The 16,530-nt window shown below is 45.5% G+C and overlaps 1 protein-coding gene across 2 annotated transcripts in view; it reads left to right on the plus strand.

The window, feature by feature from the left end:
* The window catches only part of cfap20dc (CFAP20 domain containing), a 692,307-nt gene that overhangs the window by 311,710 nt on the left and 364,067 nt on the right, over nt 1-16,530 (plus strand). For both annotated transcript variants that reach the window (XM_072472373.1, XM_072472374.1), the window contains exon 8: nt 4,597-4,721. In XM_072472373.1, the coding sequence (XP_072328474.1) occupies nt 4,597-4,721 (125 nt within the window). The remainder of the gene's footprint in view (nt 1-4,596; nt 4,722-16,530) is intronic.

The raw sequence follows: 16,530 nt of genomic DNA on the forward strand, positions 1-16,530 counted from the left end.
GCCCTATCAGTCTACTCTCCATCATCAGCAAAGTGATGGAAGGAGTCAGCAACAGTGCTATCAAGTGGTACTTACTCAGCAATAACCTGCTCACAGATGCTCAGTTTGTGTTCCGTCAGGGACTCCGCTCCTCACCTCAATACAGCCTTGGTTCAAACATGGACAAAAGACTTGAATGCCAGATGTGAGGTGAGAGTGACTGCCCTTGACATGAAGGAGCCCTAGCTGAAGTGGAGTCAATGGAAGTCAGGGGGAAAACTCTCTGCTGGTTGGTGTCAGACCTGGCACAAAGAAAGGTGGTTGTGATGGTTGGAGGTCAATCATCTCAGCTCCAGGACAGCACTGCAAGAGTTCCTCAGGATAGTGTCCTCGGCCAGTGTTCTTCAAACTTTTTTCCAGGGGGACCCATTTTTACCAACCGGCCAACCTTCGGGACCCAACCCGGCTGACCTTCGCGACCCACGCCGGCCGACCTTCGCGACCCACGCCGGCCGACCTGCGCGACCCACGCCGGCCGACCTGCGCGACCCACCATTTTTTCTTACCTTGTTTGCTGCTGACAAAAATGGAGGAAATGGTTTTGGGTCCCTTTGGCCCTCGTACACGCTCCTCCAATGGAACCTGTTGGATGAAGGGGAAGCCTTCTGGTGTCGGAAAGTATGGAGTCTCCACCTGTTCAAAGTTCTGCATCTTTTTCCTGTAAGATTTTATCAAATAAAACCCCCCCGAACTAGTAAAAAAAAAAAATGCTTTCAATGAATAAAATAAATGAAGAAAATAAAAATTAAATGAATAAAATAAATGAATAAAACCCCCCCAAACTTGTGAAACAAAAAGCTGCGACCGTTTAAAAAAAAACGGCCACACTACGCATGCGTGCCCGATCATCGGCGCACATGCACGTAGTTTTGCGCATGCGCGCCGATGATCTGGCACGCATGCGCAGTGCGGCCATTTTTATTTACATGTTCGCACCCATTTTGAAGGCCGCTTGCAGCCAGCGTTATTAACAGCCGGCTGTTGTGTGCAGATTTGCGCGATCGGGAGAGCCGTGAAGGACGGCTCCGCGACCCACCCGCGGGTCGCGCCCCCGAGTTTGACAATGCCTGTCCTAGGCCCAACCATCCTCGGCTGCTTCATAAATGACCTCCCTTCCATCATAAGGTCAGAAGTGGGGATGTTCGCAGATGACTGCACAATGTTCAGCACCATTTACAACTCCTCATATACTAAAGCAGTTCACGCCAAAAATGCAGCAAGACCGGGACAAAATTCAGGCTTGAACTGATAAGTGGCAAGTAACCAAAGTGCCAGGCAATGCCTCTCTCCAACAAGAGAGAACCTAACCTTTTCCCCATGACATTTAATTGCATTCTCATTGCTGAATCCCCCACTATCAACATCCTGGAGGTTACCATCGGTCAGAAACTGAACTGGACCATGCATATAAATTCTGTGGGAATTTTGCAGATAGTAACGCGTCTACTGACTCCCCAAAGCCTGTCCAGCATCTAAAAGGACCAAGTCAGGAGTGTGATGAAATATTCTGCACTTGCCGGAAGACTGCAGCTCTAACAATACTCAAAAAACTCAATGCCATCTAGCACAAAGTAGTACACTTGATTTGCAGTCCATTCAGCAGCTTCAATATCCACCCCCTCCATCACCCATGCACATTGGCAACAATTTGTACCGTCTGCAAGACGCACTGGAGCAACTCACCATGACTCCTTAAACAGAGCCTTCCAAACCCTTGACTCATACCACCGAGAAAGCCAAGGGCTGCAGATGCACAGGAACACCACTAGCTGCAAGTTCCCCTTCAAGCCACTGACCATTCTGACTTGGAACTATACCGCCATTTCTTCACTGTCGCTGGGTCAAAGACACTGTGGATATACCTATGCGGTTCAAGACAGCAGCTCATCCCCACTTCTCAAAGGTAATTCGGATTGGGCAATGAATGCTGGCCTAGCCAATGATACCCACATCCCATGAACAAGTTTTAAAAACAAGTAAAATTAATGGTGTAATGTTTTCTGTGCTCTGTATAAAATAATCCTTTTAGGAATAGGTGCATTTTAATCTATTTCCAATCAACTGGTAACTCCACACACTGTCCATTGACTCCCTGGTCAACATAATCAATTCCTAAAAACCCTCCTATTCTAAGTTATTTATCATATACCATGGCTTTATTAGTTTTGAGCTCATTATAGTCTTCTCCAGACTTTTTTTTCATTTATATCTGAATCATTTATGCTGATTAGGTTATTTTCTGCTTGTGGAGGCTACTTGCTCTTATCTTCTCTTGTGACTACTTTGAGGTATTCTTTCAAAGCATTACCTTATGTTATACAAAAAAAAACTGTGGACTCCTCCAATCCCACAGCCCTGATATATCTGCACTCACCTGATTCTGATGCCTTGTACATCCCCAATTTCTATCACTTGGTGGCTTTCCTTTGCTTGCTTTGGCCATAATCTCTGGAATTCCCTCCGTACGTGCAGAGCACTGCTTCTGCACTTAACACATTCCTTAAAACCTAAATGTTTGATCAAACATTTGGTCATGTGACCTAATGGGCCATAACGTCTGAGTTCACAGGGTAGCGTATATAGGGGGTATTCCAAAGATGCATTGGGACATCCCAAACCTGAAGGTTCATAGGTAAGGATTGTATGGCAGTTGCCTGGAAAATGCAGACTCCCAAAAGGCAATTGCTCTGCAATGGGAACTGTCATAATATACATCAGTATATCATGGTGCAGACACACACTGATGGACACACAGTGGGACCAATCAACATTCACAACACCGCAGCCAATCACCAGTGGGAGCACACGCACTATAAAGACAGGGGACATCAGAGTTCCCGCTCATTTGAGGAGCAGCTAGCTTGGAGCACAGAGCTCACAGCCTGCAACACAGACATTCACCATGTGCTGAGTGCATCGACTGGTTAGGACAAGGCAAAGGTCTTTAGTTAAAGCTAGTATTGTATTTACCCACAGTTCAAGTATGTTTAAATAGTTAACCTTTTAATAAAATAGTGTTGCACTACTTCAAGTGTTGGTGACCTGTATGTGATTCAGAACACCCAACGCATCAGGAACCATCTGAAAATGTGATTTAAATTGCATTATTCGGATGATTCCAACCATGTAGCAGCAATAATTACCCAGAAGGTTAGAAGAATAAAAGCCAATTGTACAGACTAACACCAGGGCCCACCATGGGATTTCCGTCAATGCCCAAGCCGCTTGAGAACTCCCCCACTCCCTCCTGACTTCCCCCTTGCCCCCTGACCACCTGCTCACCCTGATTATTCCTTCCCCACAAGACTACTCACTGGACTCCTCCACCCTCATGGAACTCAAGCAACCCTCCTCGCCCTCCCCAACAACTCCACTCTCACATGGGACTCTTTCCACCCTCACGGAACTCACCCCACCCTCCCGATCCCCACCTCTACAGCACTTCCACCACTCTGCTGACCAACAGGAAGTTCCTCAGCTCCTGGCCAGGCCTAACACCCTTCTCTGCCGATCCCAGACCCAGCCCGACACCCCTCTTTCAACCCACCTGACCTGGCCCGACCCATACCTACCCAACCGCACTGCCCCACCCTGCTTCAAATCCTACCACTTACCTTCTCCCTGGGTTGTCAAGGAATTTGAAACCTGGCTGGAGTTTTTAACTTGCCTGCTTTACAACAGCTTTTGCCAAAATAAGGATGGTGCCGCTTACTTATTTGCGACTGAGCTGACCTCAATTATTGACCCTGGGAGCAAGCTGCACTGTACAGATCTGGCACGACTTGAGTCAGGAGGTCAGATGCGATTGGATCGCCTGATTTTCCATGTCAGTAATTTTTAGCGGAGTGGCAATCCAACTCCAGTTGTTCCTTCATCTGAAGTTGCGGCCCTTTCTCACTTTGAGTTAGTGTCATATTTTGTTTCAAAATGCTTGGCTGAAGTTTCCTAGGACATTTTATTATATTAATAATGCTGTATAAATATAAGTTGTTGTTGTGTTCAACATATGTTTTCAACTCATTTCCATCGTTTAAGGCCCTCATTTCTGTCTTGCCTTTATACAAAGAACAAAGAAATGTACAGCACAGGAACAGGCCCTTCGGCCCTCCAAGCCCGTGCCGACCATACTGCCCGACTAAACTACAATCTTCTACACTTCCTGGGTCCGTATCCTTCTATTCCCATCCTATTCATATATTTGTCAAGATGCCCCTTAAATGTCCCTATCGTCCCTGCCTCCACTACCTCCTCCGGTAGTGAGTTCCAGGCACCCACTACCCTCTGCGTAAAAAACTTGCCTCGTACATCTACTCTAAACTTTGCCCCTCTCACCTTAAACCTATGCCCCCTAGTAATTGACCCCTCTACCCTGGGGAAAAGCCTCTGACTATAGTTCAGTTTTGGCGCTTACATTAACACCATAAATTTACCTGTGATAAAGTTAGCTTGTTTCTCCAGTGTTGCGTTACTAATGAAACTGCAAACAGTTATATATGCTGACATGAAAGAGACTGCAGGACTTACACAAAACCAAATTACTTTTCTCCTTTACTTTAGACCAGCAGACCAACCGTGGGACAGCTAGTGCACGAGCTGTTAGAAACCAAAATATATCTCATATCGCATTTGGTTCAAAAGTACTTGGACCACCACCAACCAGTGGCAGGAAAGGATCTAAAGATGTAAGTAGCTGTTAAATAATGTTTGGTTACAAAATCTCAATATTTCAAATAGTTCTTCAAGTATTGCATCGCTGTTGTAAGGAATTGCCACTTTTGAGGATATATTTACATACGGTTTGAAACATAAAAAGAATAAAGACTACATTATGAAAAAGAAATCTGCAAAGAAATAAATGCAGCTTAGGCTGGTAACACTGTGAATGTCTTCATATAAAATTTTAGTATGAACAGTCTTGTTTTGGGCACATCTCTGTGTGATGTGGAAGATGCATCAATGTTACTGGTCATACATTGAAGCCTTACTCATGGACCTTGAATATGTGATCTTGGTAGTAAGGTCGGTGTTACACTGTAGAAATGTTACCCTGTTGGAGATGCCAGCTTTCCAATGTGGCATTCGTTTGTATGCTATCTTCACGGGAATGGAAGCAATCTCAGGGAACCATTCAAAAAGAACAGTGCTGTTCCTCTCCTGTCTCAACCAAGTTTATTGTTCTCTCACCCAACGTTTCCAAACACTTATCTAGTCATTTATCTGATTTTTGTTGTAGGATCTTGCTTTCTTAGAGTGGCTGCTACACTTGCCAACATTTAATTTCCAAAATATTTAATTGACTCTGAAACACCTTAGGAAGTCTAAGGATGTGATGGGTGCTAAATAAATTAAAATTTGATAATCTTATTGACCATTTTTGTCACAAAATCAAACTCCATCTGTTATTCTGACATTAACTCCATTTACCCAGCCATAGTTTATTAATAGTTTTGACCCAGAAATTTGCACTGCCACTTTTCATTCACCGATGAGGTGTGTAGTCTGTGCGCATTCATTGCTTGCTGGATACATGCTACATCATTTTGATGGAACAACCTGTAAATGCCTAGGGCACTTGCCTGAAACGGAACTTAGGCCTCTGGTTTGCACAGGCAATGCAACTAACGTCCAGTTCAGGTCCTTATCTAATAATGGACTGTGCATTCTATGGTCAGTTTTATAAAGCAAACAGTTTTATAAAGCCGAAGGAATTTCAGCAGGGAAAAGAAAAACATTTTAACTTATTTGAATGTGGAGCCAAATAGAGCAGCGGGCTCTCCCTGGCTCTACATTAAAATCATTAGCTGTTGCCTGGCAGCACTTGCCTCCTTCCCGACCTCGTTTCCCACAACCCTCCCACTATATACCCCTTCCTGACTAATAACAATAATAGGTCTGGTGCCAGCATGCCCTTTGCAACCAGTATCTTTTTGATGCATTGTGATGACGGCAGACCAATTTCACATTGTCCTCTTGATTGTGAGTTTTATTGTGGACGTTGTGATTGCAGCTGGCTTCGCACCTGAAGTTAGATACGAGTCAATTTCTTGGGCCTTATGCCTTGCGTACACTTTGTGTCTGCGATATTTTGATAGTTCTATGCTCATTCTTGCGATTGGGCGTTGCTGATACCCATCCATAGTAACTGTAAATAACAATTTAATGCAATGAAGTGCCTTGCTAGGTCAGTTCAAAGACCTGTTAAGAGTTAACTACATTGGTGAGGCACAAGGGTGACATATAGGACAGACTAAGTAAATATTATAATCACAGGAATACCAAGATGGTCCAAACTTAAAGGTTTATTTAGTTAAAGACATGCAAGACCGCAAAGCAGCAAGCAGTACAGCCAGTTCAAACACATACTCATTTGCTGCTAATAACAATACCCATCTCTGTATGCTGGCCAACTCTATCGGTGGGATTTCCTTGTCCTCCGTAAACAGGTCGAGCGTGGGGGCCTGCTTAATGGCTCGGAACATTTCCTCTGGTTTCAAGTCATCCTTGTCATCCCAGTACCCAAGTATGTGACCTCTTTTGCATGAAATACATACTTGCCCTTTTTCAGGCAGATGCCTGCCTCAGTGAACTGGCAGAGGACTTCCTCTAAATTATTTAGATACTCCTTTTGGGTGCCTCCTGTGATCAGGATCTCGTCCAACTAAACTGCCATCCTTGGAAGATGCTTTCCTTAACCCTCTGAAAAATCGCACAGCCAGACAATAACCCCATTGGAAGTCAGGTGTATTCTTAAAGACCCCTGTGAATATTGATGGTCACATACCTCCTGGACGTCACGTGCAGCTCCAACTGGAGGTATGCATGGCTCATGTCTAAATTGGAGAAGGAGTGTCCCCCAGCCAATTTCACATTGAGATCCTCCATGCGGGGCATCAGGTACTCGCCCAACCAAGAGACCACGTTCACCGTCAATTTGTAATCAGCACACAGGCGGACGGTTTTATCCAGCTTCAGAACCGGGACTACAGGCGCTGCCCATTCCGCGAACTGTACTGGAGGAATAATTCCCAGGCTTTCCAGCTAACTGAGCTCGTCATCCACCTTCGACAACAGGGTAATGGGCATGCCCTAAAATACTTTGGTTGGGCTTCTGGGTCTATTTAGAATTTGGCCACGGCTCCTTTTATTTTCCTCAAGCCATTCTGGAAAACTTGCAGGTATTTTCCTAGGCCTATACCCATTTTGAAAATCTGCTGCCAGGTGGAACCTTTGCAGCCAGTCGTCGCCCAACAGGCTGGGTCTGGGCTGTCACACTACTATCAGTGGCAAATGAGCAGATTTCTGCCCGTAGTCAACCGGCGTCGTTATCAAGCCCATGATGGCCAACGGTTCTCCCGTGTATGATGTCAACATGCCTAAGTGTCCCTTGGGTCCAGGTGTTGGATCCCTGTTTGGACCTTCCAGTACGTTTGCTGCCCTATGACTGAGACAGCAGCCCATGTGTCAATTTTTATTTCTAGCAGGTCGCCATTAATCTAGACGGTGATTTTGATGGGAGCTATTCTTGGTGCAGCAAGGCAGCTTTGATACATGCACTCGTCCTCAGGTTGTGCTAGGTGTAAAGCTCTGGCTCTAGGTGGGCATGTCCCCTAACCAGGGCAACGTGTTTGTTGGCATTTCAGGTCCCCACGGTTCCTGCAACCACATGTGCAGCACCACTGTGAGCCCTCCTCCTGGGCCTCAGAGGAGATAACTTGCCAAGCTGTAGAGGCTGTCAGCCAATGGGTCTGGCCCCGACGCTTCTCCGGCAGTGGCTGGGTACCATAGGCTCTACTCTTAGGGGGTGCTGCTCGCCGAAATGGGGGCACCCATTGTTAGTGACCTCCATATCTAGCGAGCCCTGGAGTTCCTGTACTCACTTCTCCACGTTTTCACGCAGGAGGGATATCTCTATGGCTTTTTTCAGACCCAAGGAAGGTTCAGTTAGCAACGTATGTTGGGTCGCCTTGTTGTTTATGCTGCACATGAGGCTGTCTCTCAGCATCTTTGGAAGGATGACTAATTGTTCCAATGCTTTGCCAAGATTGCGTAGGCTCGTCAAGAATCCCATGACCAACTCCCCCGGGGTTCGACCGGCCGTGTTAAACCTGTACCTTTGAACAATCAACAATGGTCAGGGGTCATAATAGTCCACTTCAAGTGCTACCAGGTTGTCAAAGGTCTTTGAATATGGGGCTGCAGGGTAGGTCAGGCTTTGATGATGCTAAAGGCGGGGGCCCCGCAGGCAGTCAGGAGTATTAGCTTTTGGCAGTCGTCTTCTGTAATGGCATTCGACCAAAAGAAGTAGCGCATTCATTCAGTGTTCTGGGTCCGGTCCTCTATGCTTGTGTTGAAAGAATTGAGCCTCCCGAACAGCGGCATTATTAAATTAGTTCTGATCTTGCTCCTTTGCAGCGAAATTCAACCGTGGCCTGGACGTCCAGAATCGATGCCCGTTTTTCCTCGTCGCCAGTATTATAATCACAGGAGACCCGAGAAAGTTTATTTAGTTAAAAACATGCAAGGCCACAAAGTGGCAGGAAGTTCACCTCGTCCCTGCCGGGACCATCTGAAGATGGCGGTTCTCATCCTGGCCGGTTTTTATTGGTTCTCAGCAGCGGAACACGTATTCCACGAGCCCTACGTGGAGATCAATCAGGTCAACGCCACATAAGGCGTATGTTAGCGGGTTAGCTTCGGAGGGAGGCGGCGGTAAGGGAAATTGTTCAGGTGAGGGACAGGGCAGGAAAGTTGGTGGTAGCTCTGGATTTGATTAACAAGGTCTTTGAGAAATTCTATGAGAGGTTGTACAATTCAGAGCCACCTGGGGGAGGTCGGGAGATGTAGAAATTTCGAGATGGGCTGGAGTACCCGAGGTTAGGGGAGGGGGACAGGGCTACATTAGAAGGAGCAATAGTAGAGCAGGAGATGGAAGATGCAGTCGGGGAAGGTGGCAGGGCCGGATGGGTTTCCGGTGGAATATTATAAAAAATTCAAGGATAAGCTGGCACCCCTGATGGTGGGGATGTTTGAGGAGGCGATAGGAAAGGGGGTGTTACCACAAACTTTGGGGCAGGCATCGATTTCCCTGTTGCTTGGAAAAGATAAGTATCCGACGGAGTGTGGGTCGTATAGAGTGAGTATTTTGTGGTGTCTCGGCCGGGGGTGGGGGCAGGGGTGAGGGGACTGCCATTCCATAGGGCAGGGACTCACTTTAGATACCTGAGGGTGCAGGTTGCCCGGGAGTGGGTGGGGGCTCCGCAGGTACAACATTTCTAGTTTGGTGGGGAGAGTGAAAGCTGATCTGGCAAGGTGGGATGGTCTCCCTCTGTCACTGGCGGGTCAGGTACAGGCGGTTAAAATTAACGTGTTGACACAATTTCTGTTTATTTTCCAATGCCTGCCGATTTTCCTGCCAAAGGCATTTTTCAGAGAGATTGAAGGAATGATTACCTCGTTCATATGGGGAGGGAAGGTGCTGCTACAGAGGGGAAGACAGGCAGGGGGTTTGGGTCTTCCGAATCTGATGTATTATTACTGGGTGGCGAATATGGAGAAGGTGCGGAGCTGGTCAGAGGGGTTGATTCCCAGTGGGTCAGAATGGAGGAGAGTTTGTGCAGGGGGTCGGGATTGAAGGCGCTAACAACAGCACCACTTCGGATGATCCCAGGGAAATACTCAGAGAGTCCGGTAATAATAGCTTCATTGAGAATTTGGAGGCAGTTTCGCCAACACTCCGGCTTGGGGGCCGGGTCAAGGGAAATGCCGATTCGGGGGAACCACAGATTTGAGCCAGGGAAATGGGACGGAAATTTTCAGAAATGGGAGGAGAAGGGGATTAAGACACTAAAAGATTTGTTTCTTGGGGGTCGGTTTGCAGGATTGAAGGAGCTGGAAGGGAAGTATGGGCTGGAGCAGGGGGAAATGTTTAGATACATGCAGGTTCGAGATTTTGCCAGAAAGGAGATACAGAGCTTTCTGGTGGTGCCGGCCTCCACATTGCAGGAGAAGGTGCTGACGACAGGGGGACTAGAGAAGGGGATAGTGTCGGCGGTTTGCGGAGCTATTTTGAAAGAGGAGAAGGCACCACTGGAAGGGATCAAAGCAAACTGGGAGGAAGAGTTGGGAGAGGGTATGGAGGAGGAGTTCTGGCGTGAGGTGCTCTGGAGAGTGAACGCATCCACCTCGTGCACGAGGTTGGGGCTGATACAGCTGAATATATAGAGCACACCTCACAAGGGCGTGGATGAGCCAATTCTTTGAAGGAGTAGAAGGTTGCGGGGGGCCCGTGCAATTCACGTTCAAATGTTTTGGTCTTGTCCAAAGCTGGAGGATTACTGGAAGGAGGTTTTTAGGGTAATCTCTAAAGTGGTGTACGTGAAACTGGACCCGGGCCCTCGGGAGGCCATATTCGGGTGTCAGACCTGCCGGGGTTGGAAACGGGTGCGGAGACAGATGTTGTAGCCTTTGCCTCGTTGATCGGCCGAAAGCGGATTCTGATGGGATGGAGATCAACCGCTCCACCCTGTGCCCTGGCGTGGCGGGGGGACCTGTTGGAATTCCTGGTTCTTGAGAAGGTCAAATTTGAACTGAGGGGCAGGATGGAGGGGTTTTACAATTCATGGGCATTATTCATTATCCACTTTCAAGAACTGGATAACATCGAACATTAGTGGGGGGGGGGGGGGGGGGGGGGGGTTGGAAGGGTTGGGGGAGGGGGGGCGGTGTGTGTTAATGGTGACTGTGGGTGATTCCTGATTCCTTTTTGTCATTTGTTTTTGTTAAAATGCGGGCTAATGTTTGGGGTTTGGTGGGAGGATGGGATCGTTGTTGTTGATATGGAGATTGACATTATATTCGTTACTGATTATTATTTATTATTGGTGGATGTAAATCTGGGAGAAAATGTGAATAAAAAGCAGAATAAAAATATATTTTTTTTTAAATCAGGTCAACGCCATGGGTCTTGTGGGGTTATTACAGTAAGGTTGCCAAATTTCCTTCCCTTCAGTAAAAGTGAATCATTTGGGTTTTTACAACAATCTGTTAACAACTTAATGGTCAATTTTATTGATGCTGGCATTTTGTGTTCAGATTTTTTTTAAATTAGAATTCTCATTGCCATGGTGGAATTTGAGTCTTGGCATCAGTTGTCACTTCTTTGACATTTTTTGTATTATTTCTTTCCTTTTATGAATTCCTGCGTCCAAATTTCTGATACATTTTGTCTGTATAAACTTGTCATACTGCAGTTCCACAATCTTACCTGTGAACTTTCTGAATTAGATTTTTTCAGAATCATTTTTTCTCATCAATTAAGTTCACCTTGTTATTAACTTTAAACCTTTCTGGGTTATATTTATTGACTTTAACCTTGTATCTTCCTTCCCTCAAGGTTTCAACTGCCCTCCATCCATGATAAATATAAACATTGATTGCAATCTACCCGCTCCCCACTATTGTGTGGCGCCGAGTCCAGAGGTGGCAATCTTTGGAGTGTCAGAAGACCCCGGAGTCCAGGGGGCGGGAGAGGCTGACGTTTTGGCCTTTGCCTCCTTGGTAGCCCGGAGACGGATCTTATTGGCGTGGAGGGACTCAAAGCCCCCAAAATTAGGGGTATGGGTTAGCGACAAGGCTGGGTTTCTCAGACTTGAGAAAATGAAGTTCGCCCTAAGAGGATCAACATTAGGGTTCGTTCGGAGGTGGCAGCCGTTTATCGACTTCTTCGGAGAAAACTAAACTGTCAGCAGATTCAATAAGGGTGTTAGGGAGTAAGCGGGGGCTAGGGGGAGTTAGCCTATTTTTGTCTAGCTTAGGCGGGAACAGTGGGAGATGGAGGGGTGTGTTGCATACTGAATTATGTTTATATCTTTTGTTATTAAAAAACCATAAATGCCTTAATAAAATGTTCGTTTTAAATAAAAAGAAGGAAATAGATATATTTCTAGACTCTAAAGATGATATGGGGTATGGAGACAGCACTGGAGTATGGTGACGTGATAGAAGATCATCCATGGTCATATTGCGTGACAGAACAGGCTTGATGGGCCGAATTGCCTATCCCTCCTATATTCCATGCTTCTATGGCCAGAATCCTCTTCATGGGGGCGCGTGTCTGACCCTTAAATGCATTAAATCATGTTAGAAGGCGTCTGGCACGCATCGCACACTCGTGCAATATTTTGGTTGGTGAGCACGAATCGGATGCGTGCCCGCTGACAATTAAGAAGCTCATTTAAAGAATTAACACTCCAATTAACTCAGATTTTACCCTGCGCATGTGATTTTTAGGTGGGCACACAGGCAACACGGGCAAGCTGTTTCTGCCATTTTGTGATTCAAGGGTGGGATAAAAGGGGTTCAAAATCAGGCTGGGTTGGTGGGAGTTATTGAGAGTTTGATGTGAGCTTAAACTAGCGCATCTATGACTCTAAAACAGTTACATGGGCAGCGTGGGTATAGAGGGATATGGGCCAAATCTGGGCAAGTGGGACCAGCTTAGTGATAGAAACTGGGTGGCATAGACAAGTTTTTTACACAGAGGGTAGTGGGTACCTGGAACTCGCTGCCGGAGGAGGTGGAGGGACGATAGTGATGTTTAAGGGGCATCTTGACAAATACATGAATCGGATGGGAATAAAGAGATACAGACCCCAGATGTGTTTAGTTTTAGTTTAGACGGGCAGCATGGTCGGCACAGGCTTGGAGGGCCGTAGGGCCTGTTCCTGTGCTGTACTTTTCTTTGTTCTTTGTTCTTTTATTCTAGGACCGTTTTGGCACTCAGAATGTGGGATATAACCTCTCCTAGCTGTTTCAGGTTAATATTACAGCCTCTCTTTCCCCGCCTGCTTCTTGAACAGAGTCTCTTCCCAGCCTTGGTCTTGTGGCTCATTATGCTACTTCTTTACAGGCTGGCTTCTGGTTCATACGCTCCTGGAGCCTTCACAGCCCACCTCCCCACACTTGCATTGAGAATTTATTTGTGTTGGGGGGTAAAATTTCAATATAGACAAAAAGCAAAAAACAGCAGGTTCTAGGAAATGAAACTAAAACAGCCAAGTGCTTAGACAATTCAACAAATGAATAGGTTGTGCACTTTGAACTAGAATAGGCTACGGCTGTTTTCTCTGGAAAAGAGAAAGCTGAAGGGAGATTGCATAGCGTCTTTAAAATTATGATTTGGTTTGATAGGGCAGGCGGAGAGGCGATGTTTCTATTGTGGGGAAGCCCTACCAGTAGGTCAGTAGAAATATCTTTATCTGAGGGGCAGTTATAATGCACAGCTTGCCATCACATGAAGGACTTGAGATGTGTAGTATAGATGGACTCAAGAGGAAGATAGATAACGACAAGAGGGATAAAGGCATATGCTGAGTGTGAGATGAAGTATGGCGGAAGGAGGCTTGTACAGAGCATAAATATCAACATATACCAGTTGGGCTGAATGGCGTGTTTCCTTGCCGTTAAAAGCTATGTATTTCATGACAATTGTTCTAACAACGGGTTTGCAATCAAAATGCCAATTCATCTATTCTTTTTACGGATGTTGGTTGACCTGCTGAATGTTGCTAACGGTTCATATATTTGTATAGAAGTAATACTGTTTTCTTTGACTTGCATTCATTGAAGTCATAGAATATCATATCGTAGAATTTACAGTGCAGAAGGAGGCCATTCAGCCGATCGAGTCTGCATCGGCCCTTGGAAAGAGCACCCTACTTAAGCCCATACCTCCACCCCAACACCGTAACCCACACACCTACCTAATCGTTTAGACACTTCGTGGCAATTTAGCATATCCACCTAAACTGCACATCATAGGATAGAAATTTTTTGAAGTCTGAAATTTTTGATTGCAGTTGCTCCTGTAAGTAGATTCTACTCTCCTTATGTGTGGAGGGTAGACTTGCACAATATTGTTTTATATCGTAGGTATTCACATACGATTTGAACTGGACATTCATGTGCTATGTATGTTCCTCCCACCTGTTTCTCCAACGTTTTCGAAGGTAGATCACACAGGTGCACAATGGAGCCAGGCAGGTCAAGAATGCAGGATGTCGACTTTTGACTGGAACCAGCCCACACTTGTTAAAGGCATTCCTGAAAATCCTGAAATGAGGTCGGGAATCCCAGAATCGGGACCTGTCTCTCATTTTAAAAGGACTCCTGAGTCAACCCGACTCAGTGAAAATCCAAGAAGGATGAAGAACAGAACAGAATCAAAATGAAGATACCATGCAGAAGGAAAGAAAGGAGATATGGAGGAAAAAAAGCATATAATAATTGAAATAAAAGCTACCTTACTACCTGTGGAATTGTAGATTCTCTCTATAACTCTGCCTGGTTTTGGTATTATGAGAGTCTATTCTCTCCCTTATTTCCTATTTCTTTTTTTTGTTATTAGCACTTTTGATCCATGGATCTTTAATGGAGAAATACCTTTAAGCTGAGCAGAGGAAGTGAAGAAATAGTACCCTGCATTATGAAGTTTTCGATTTTCAACAGGAGAACCCAGACTTTATGGCAACTGGGAAATTGGAGGGATTTGGTTTGATTGGTTGTTTGGTAGCCAATGGATTGGCCAGGGTCAGTATTCTGCCTGGCAACAGACAGTGATTGGGTCCTGCCAGGTGGAGTTTTCAGAGGACCCAGCAGAAAGCTTCTGGACTCCAAAAGGGAAAGCTGTGTTGCTCTCTCTTTCTCACAAATGTTGGCTGCTTGCTGTTGCTGTGAATTTACAGAGAAGCCACTGGACCCTCAAGGTGGAAGAAGCTCTCTCTCTGCTCTGCTGCCTATTGTTTAAAGGTTGAAGCCTCTAGCCCCTGATGAATCTACAGTGAAAATGATTATTGACTGAAGGCATAGGTATCATCCAACTGTAGGCTTAGACTGAAGGAAAAATCTAACTGGAAGCCATACATCTTCTGCAGAGACCTTTATCCTTTTAATTTTTTTACACCCCTCTTTCCTCCCTGTGTTTGTTTGTCTTCTGTGTGTGTAGAGGGTGGGGCGAATTAAAGGGGGGCTTAGAAATTAGATTGCAGTTAACTGGTTGTAGTTGTTGCCTATTTAATTATAGTTACTCTTAATAATAAAAGTTAATTGTGTTTACATTTACAAACCTGGTGACTAGTTATTGGGCAGCCAAAGACCAAAGACTTTGGGTATTTTTAAAATTAAAAGTTAATTTAAACTGTGTTGTGACTCCAGGTCAAGTGGGGCTGGTAGGCAGAGAGGAAACAAAGATAAATGGGTCCTTTTCTAATTGGCAGGCAGTAACTAGAGGGGTGCCACAGTGATCGGTGCTGGGACCCCAACTATTCACAATATATATTAATGGTTTGGATGAGGGAACAAAATATAACATCTCAAAGTTTACAGCTGATACCAAGTTGGGCGGGAGGGTGAACTGTGATAAGAATGCAGAGATCCTACAGCGTGATTTGGACAGGTTGGGCGAGTGGGCAAATCAATGGCAGATGCAATATTATTTGGATAAGTGTAAGGCTATTCACTTTGGAAGCAAAAACAGGAAAGCAGATTACTACCCAAACAGTTGTAAATTGGGAGAGGGAAGTGTGCAGCGGGACCTGGGTGTCCTTGTGCACCAGTCGCTGAAGGTAAGCATGCAGGTGCAGCAGGCGGTAAAGAAGGCTAATGGCATGTTGACCTTCATTGCGAGAAGTTTCGAGTACAGGATCAGGGATGTGTTGTTGCAATTATACAGGACCTTGGTGAGGCCACACCTAGAATATTGTGTGCAGTTTTGGTCTCCTTTTCTGAGGAAGGATGTAGTTGCTCTCGAGGGAGTGCAGCAAAGGTTTACCGGACTGATTCCAGGGATGGCGGGACTGTCATATGACGAGAGATTAACTAGGTTAGGATTGTTCCCGCTGGAGTTCAGAAGAATGAGGGGGAAATCTCACAGAGACTTATAAAATTCTAACAGGACTAGACAGGGTAGATGAAGGGAAGATGTTCCCCAAGGTGGGAGTGTCCAGAACCAGGGGTCACAGTCTGAAGATGCAGGGTAAACCATTTTGGACAGAGTTAAGGAGACATTTCTTCACCAAAGAGTGCTGAGCCTATGAAATTCATTACCACAGAAAGTAGTTGATGCTAAAACATTGAATATACTCAAGAGGCGGCTAGATACAGCAAACTTGGGGCAAATGCGATCAAAGGTTATGCGGAGAAAGCAGGATTAGGCTATTGAGTTGGATGATAAGCCATGATCGTGATAAATGGTGGAGCAGACTCGAAGGGCAAAAGGCCTCTTCCTGCTCCTATCTTCTATGCATCTATGTTTCTATGAATTGACAGCGCATTAGCCCTGGTTGTCGTAACATAGGTTATGTGTGAACCGATTTATTTTTGAATATTTTAATCCACAAACAACACCAGATTCACCAGATTGAGTTAAAACTGTTGAATTAACAACCTTTTGCAGAATAGAGAAATAGAAGTAGAAGATGACTATATGGTCCCTTA

The sequence above is a fragment of the Scyliorhinus torazame genome, chromosome 13 (genome assembly GCF_047496885.1).
Source record: "Scyliorhinus torazame isolate Kashiwa2021f chromosome 13, sScyTor2.1, whole genome shotgun sequence".
Lineage (NCBI taxonomy): Eukaryota > Metazoa > Chordata > Chondrichthyes > Carcharhiniformes > Scyliorhinidae > Scyliorhinus > Scyliorhinus torazame.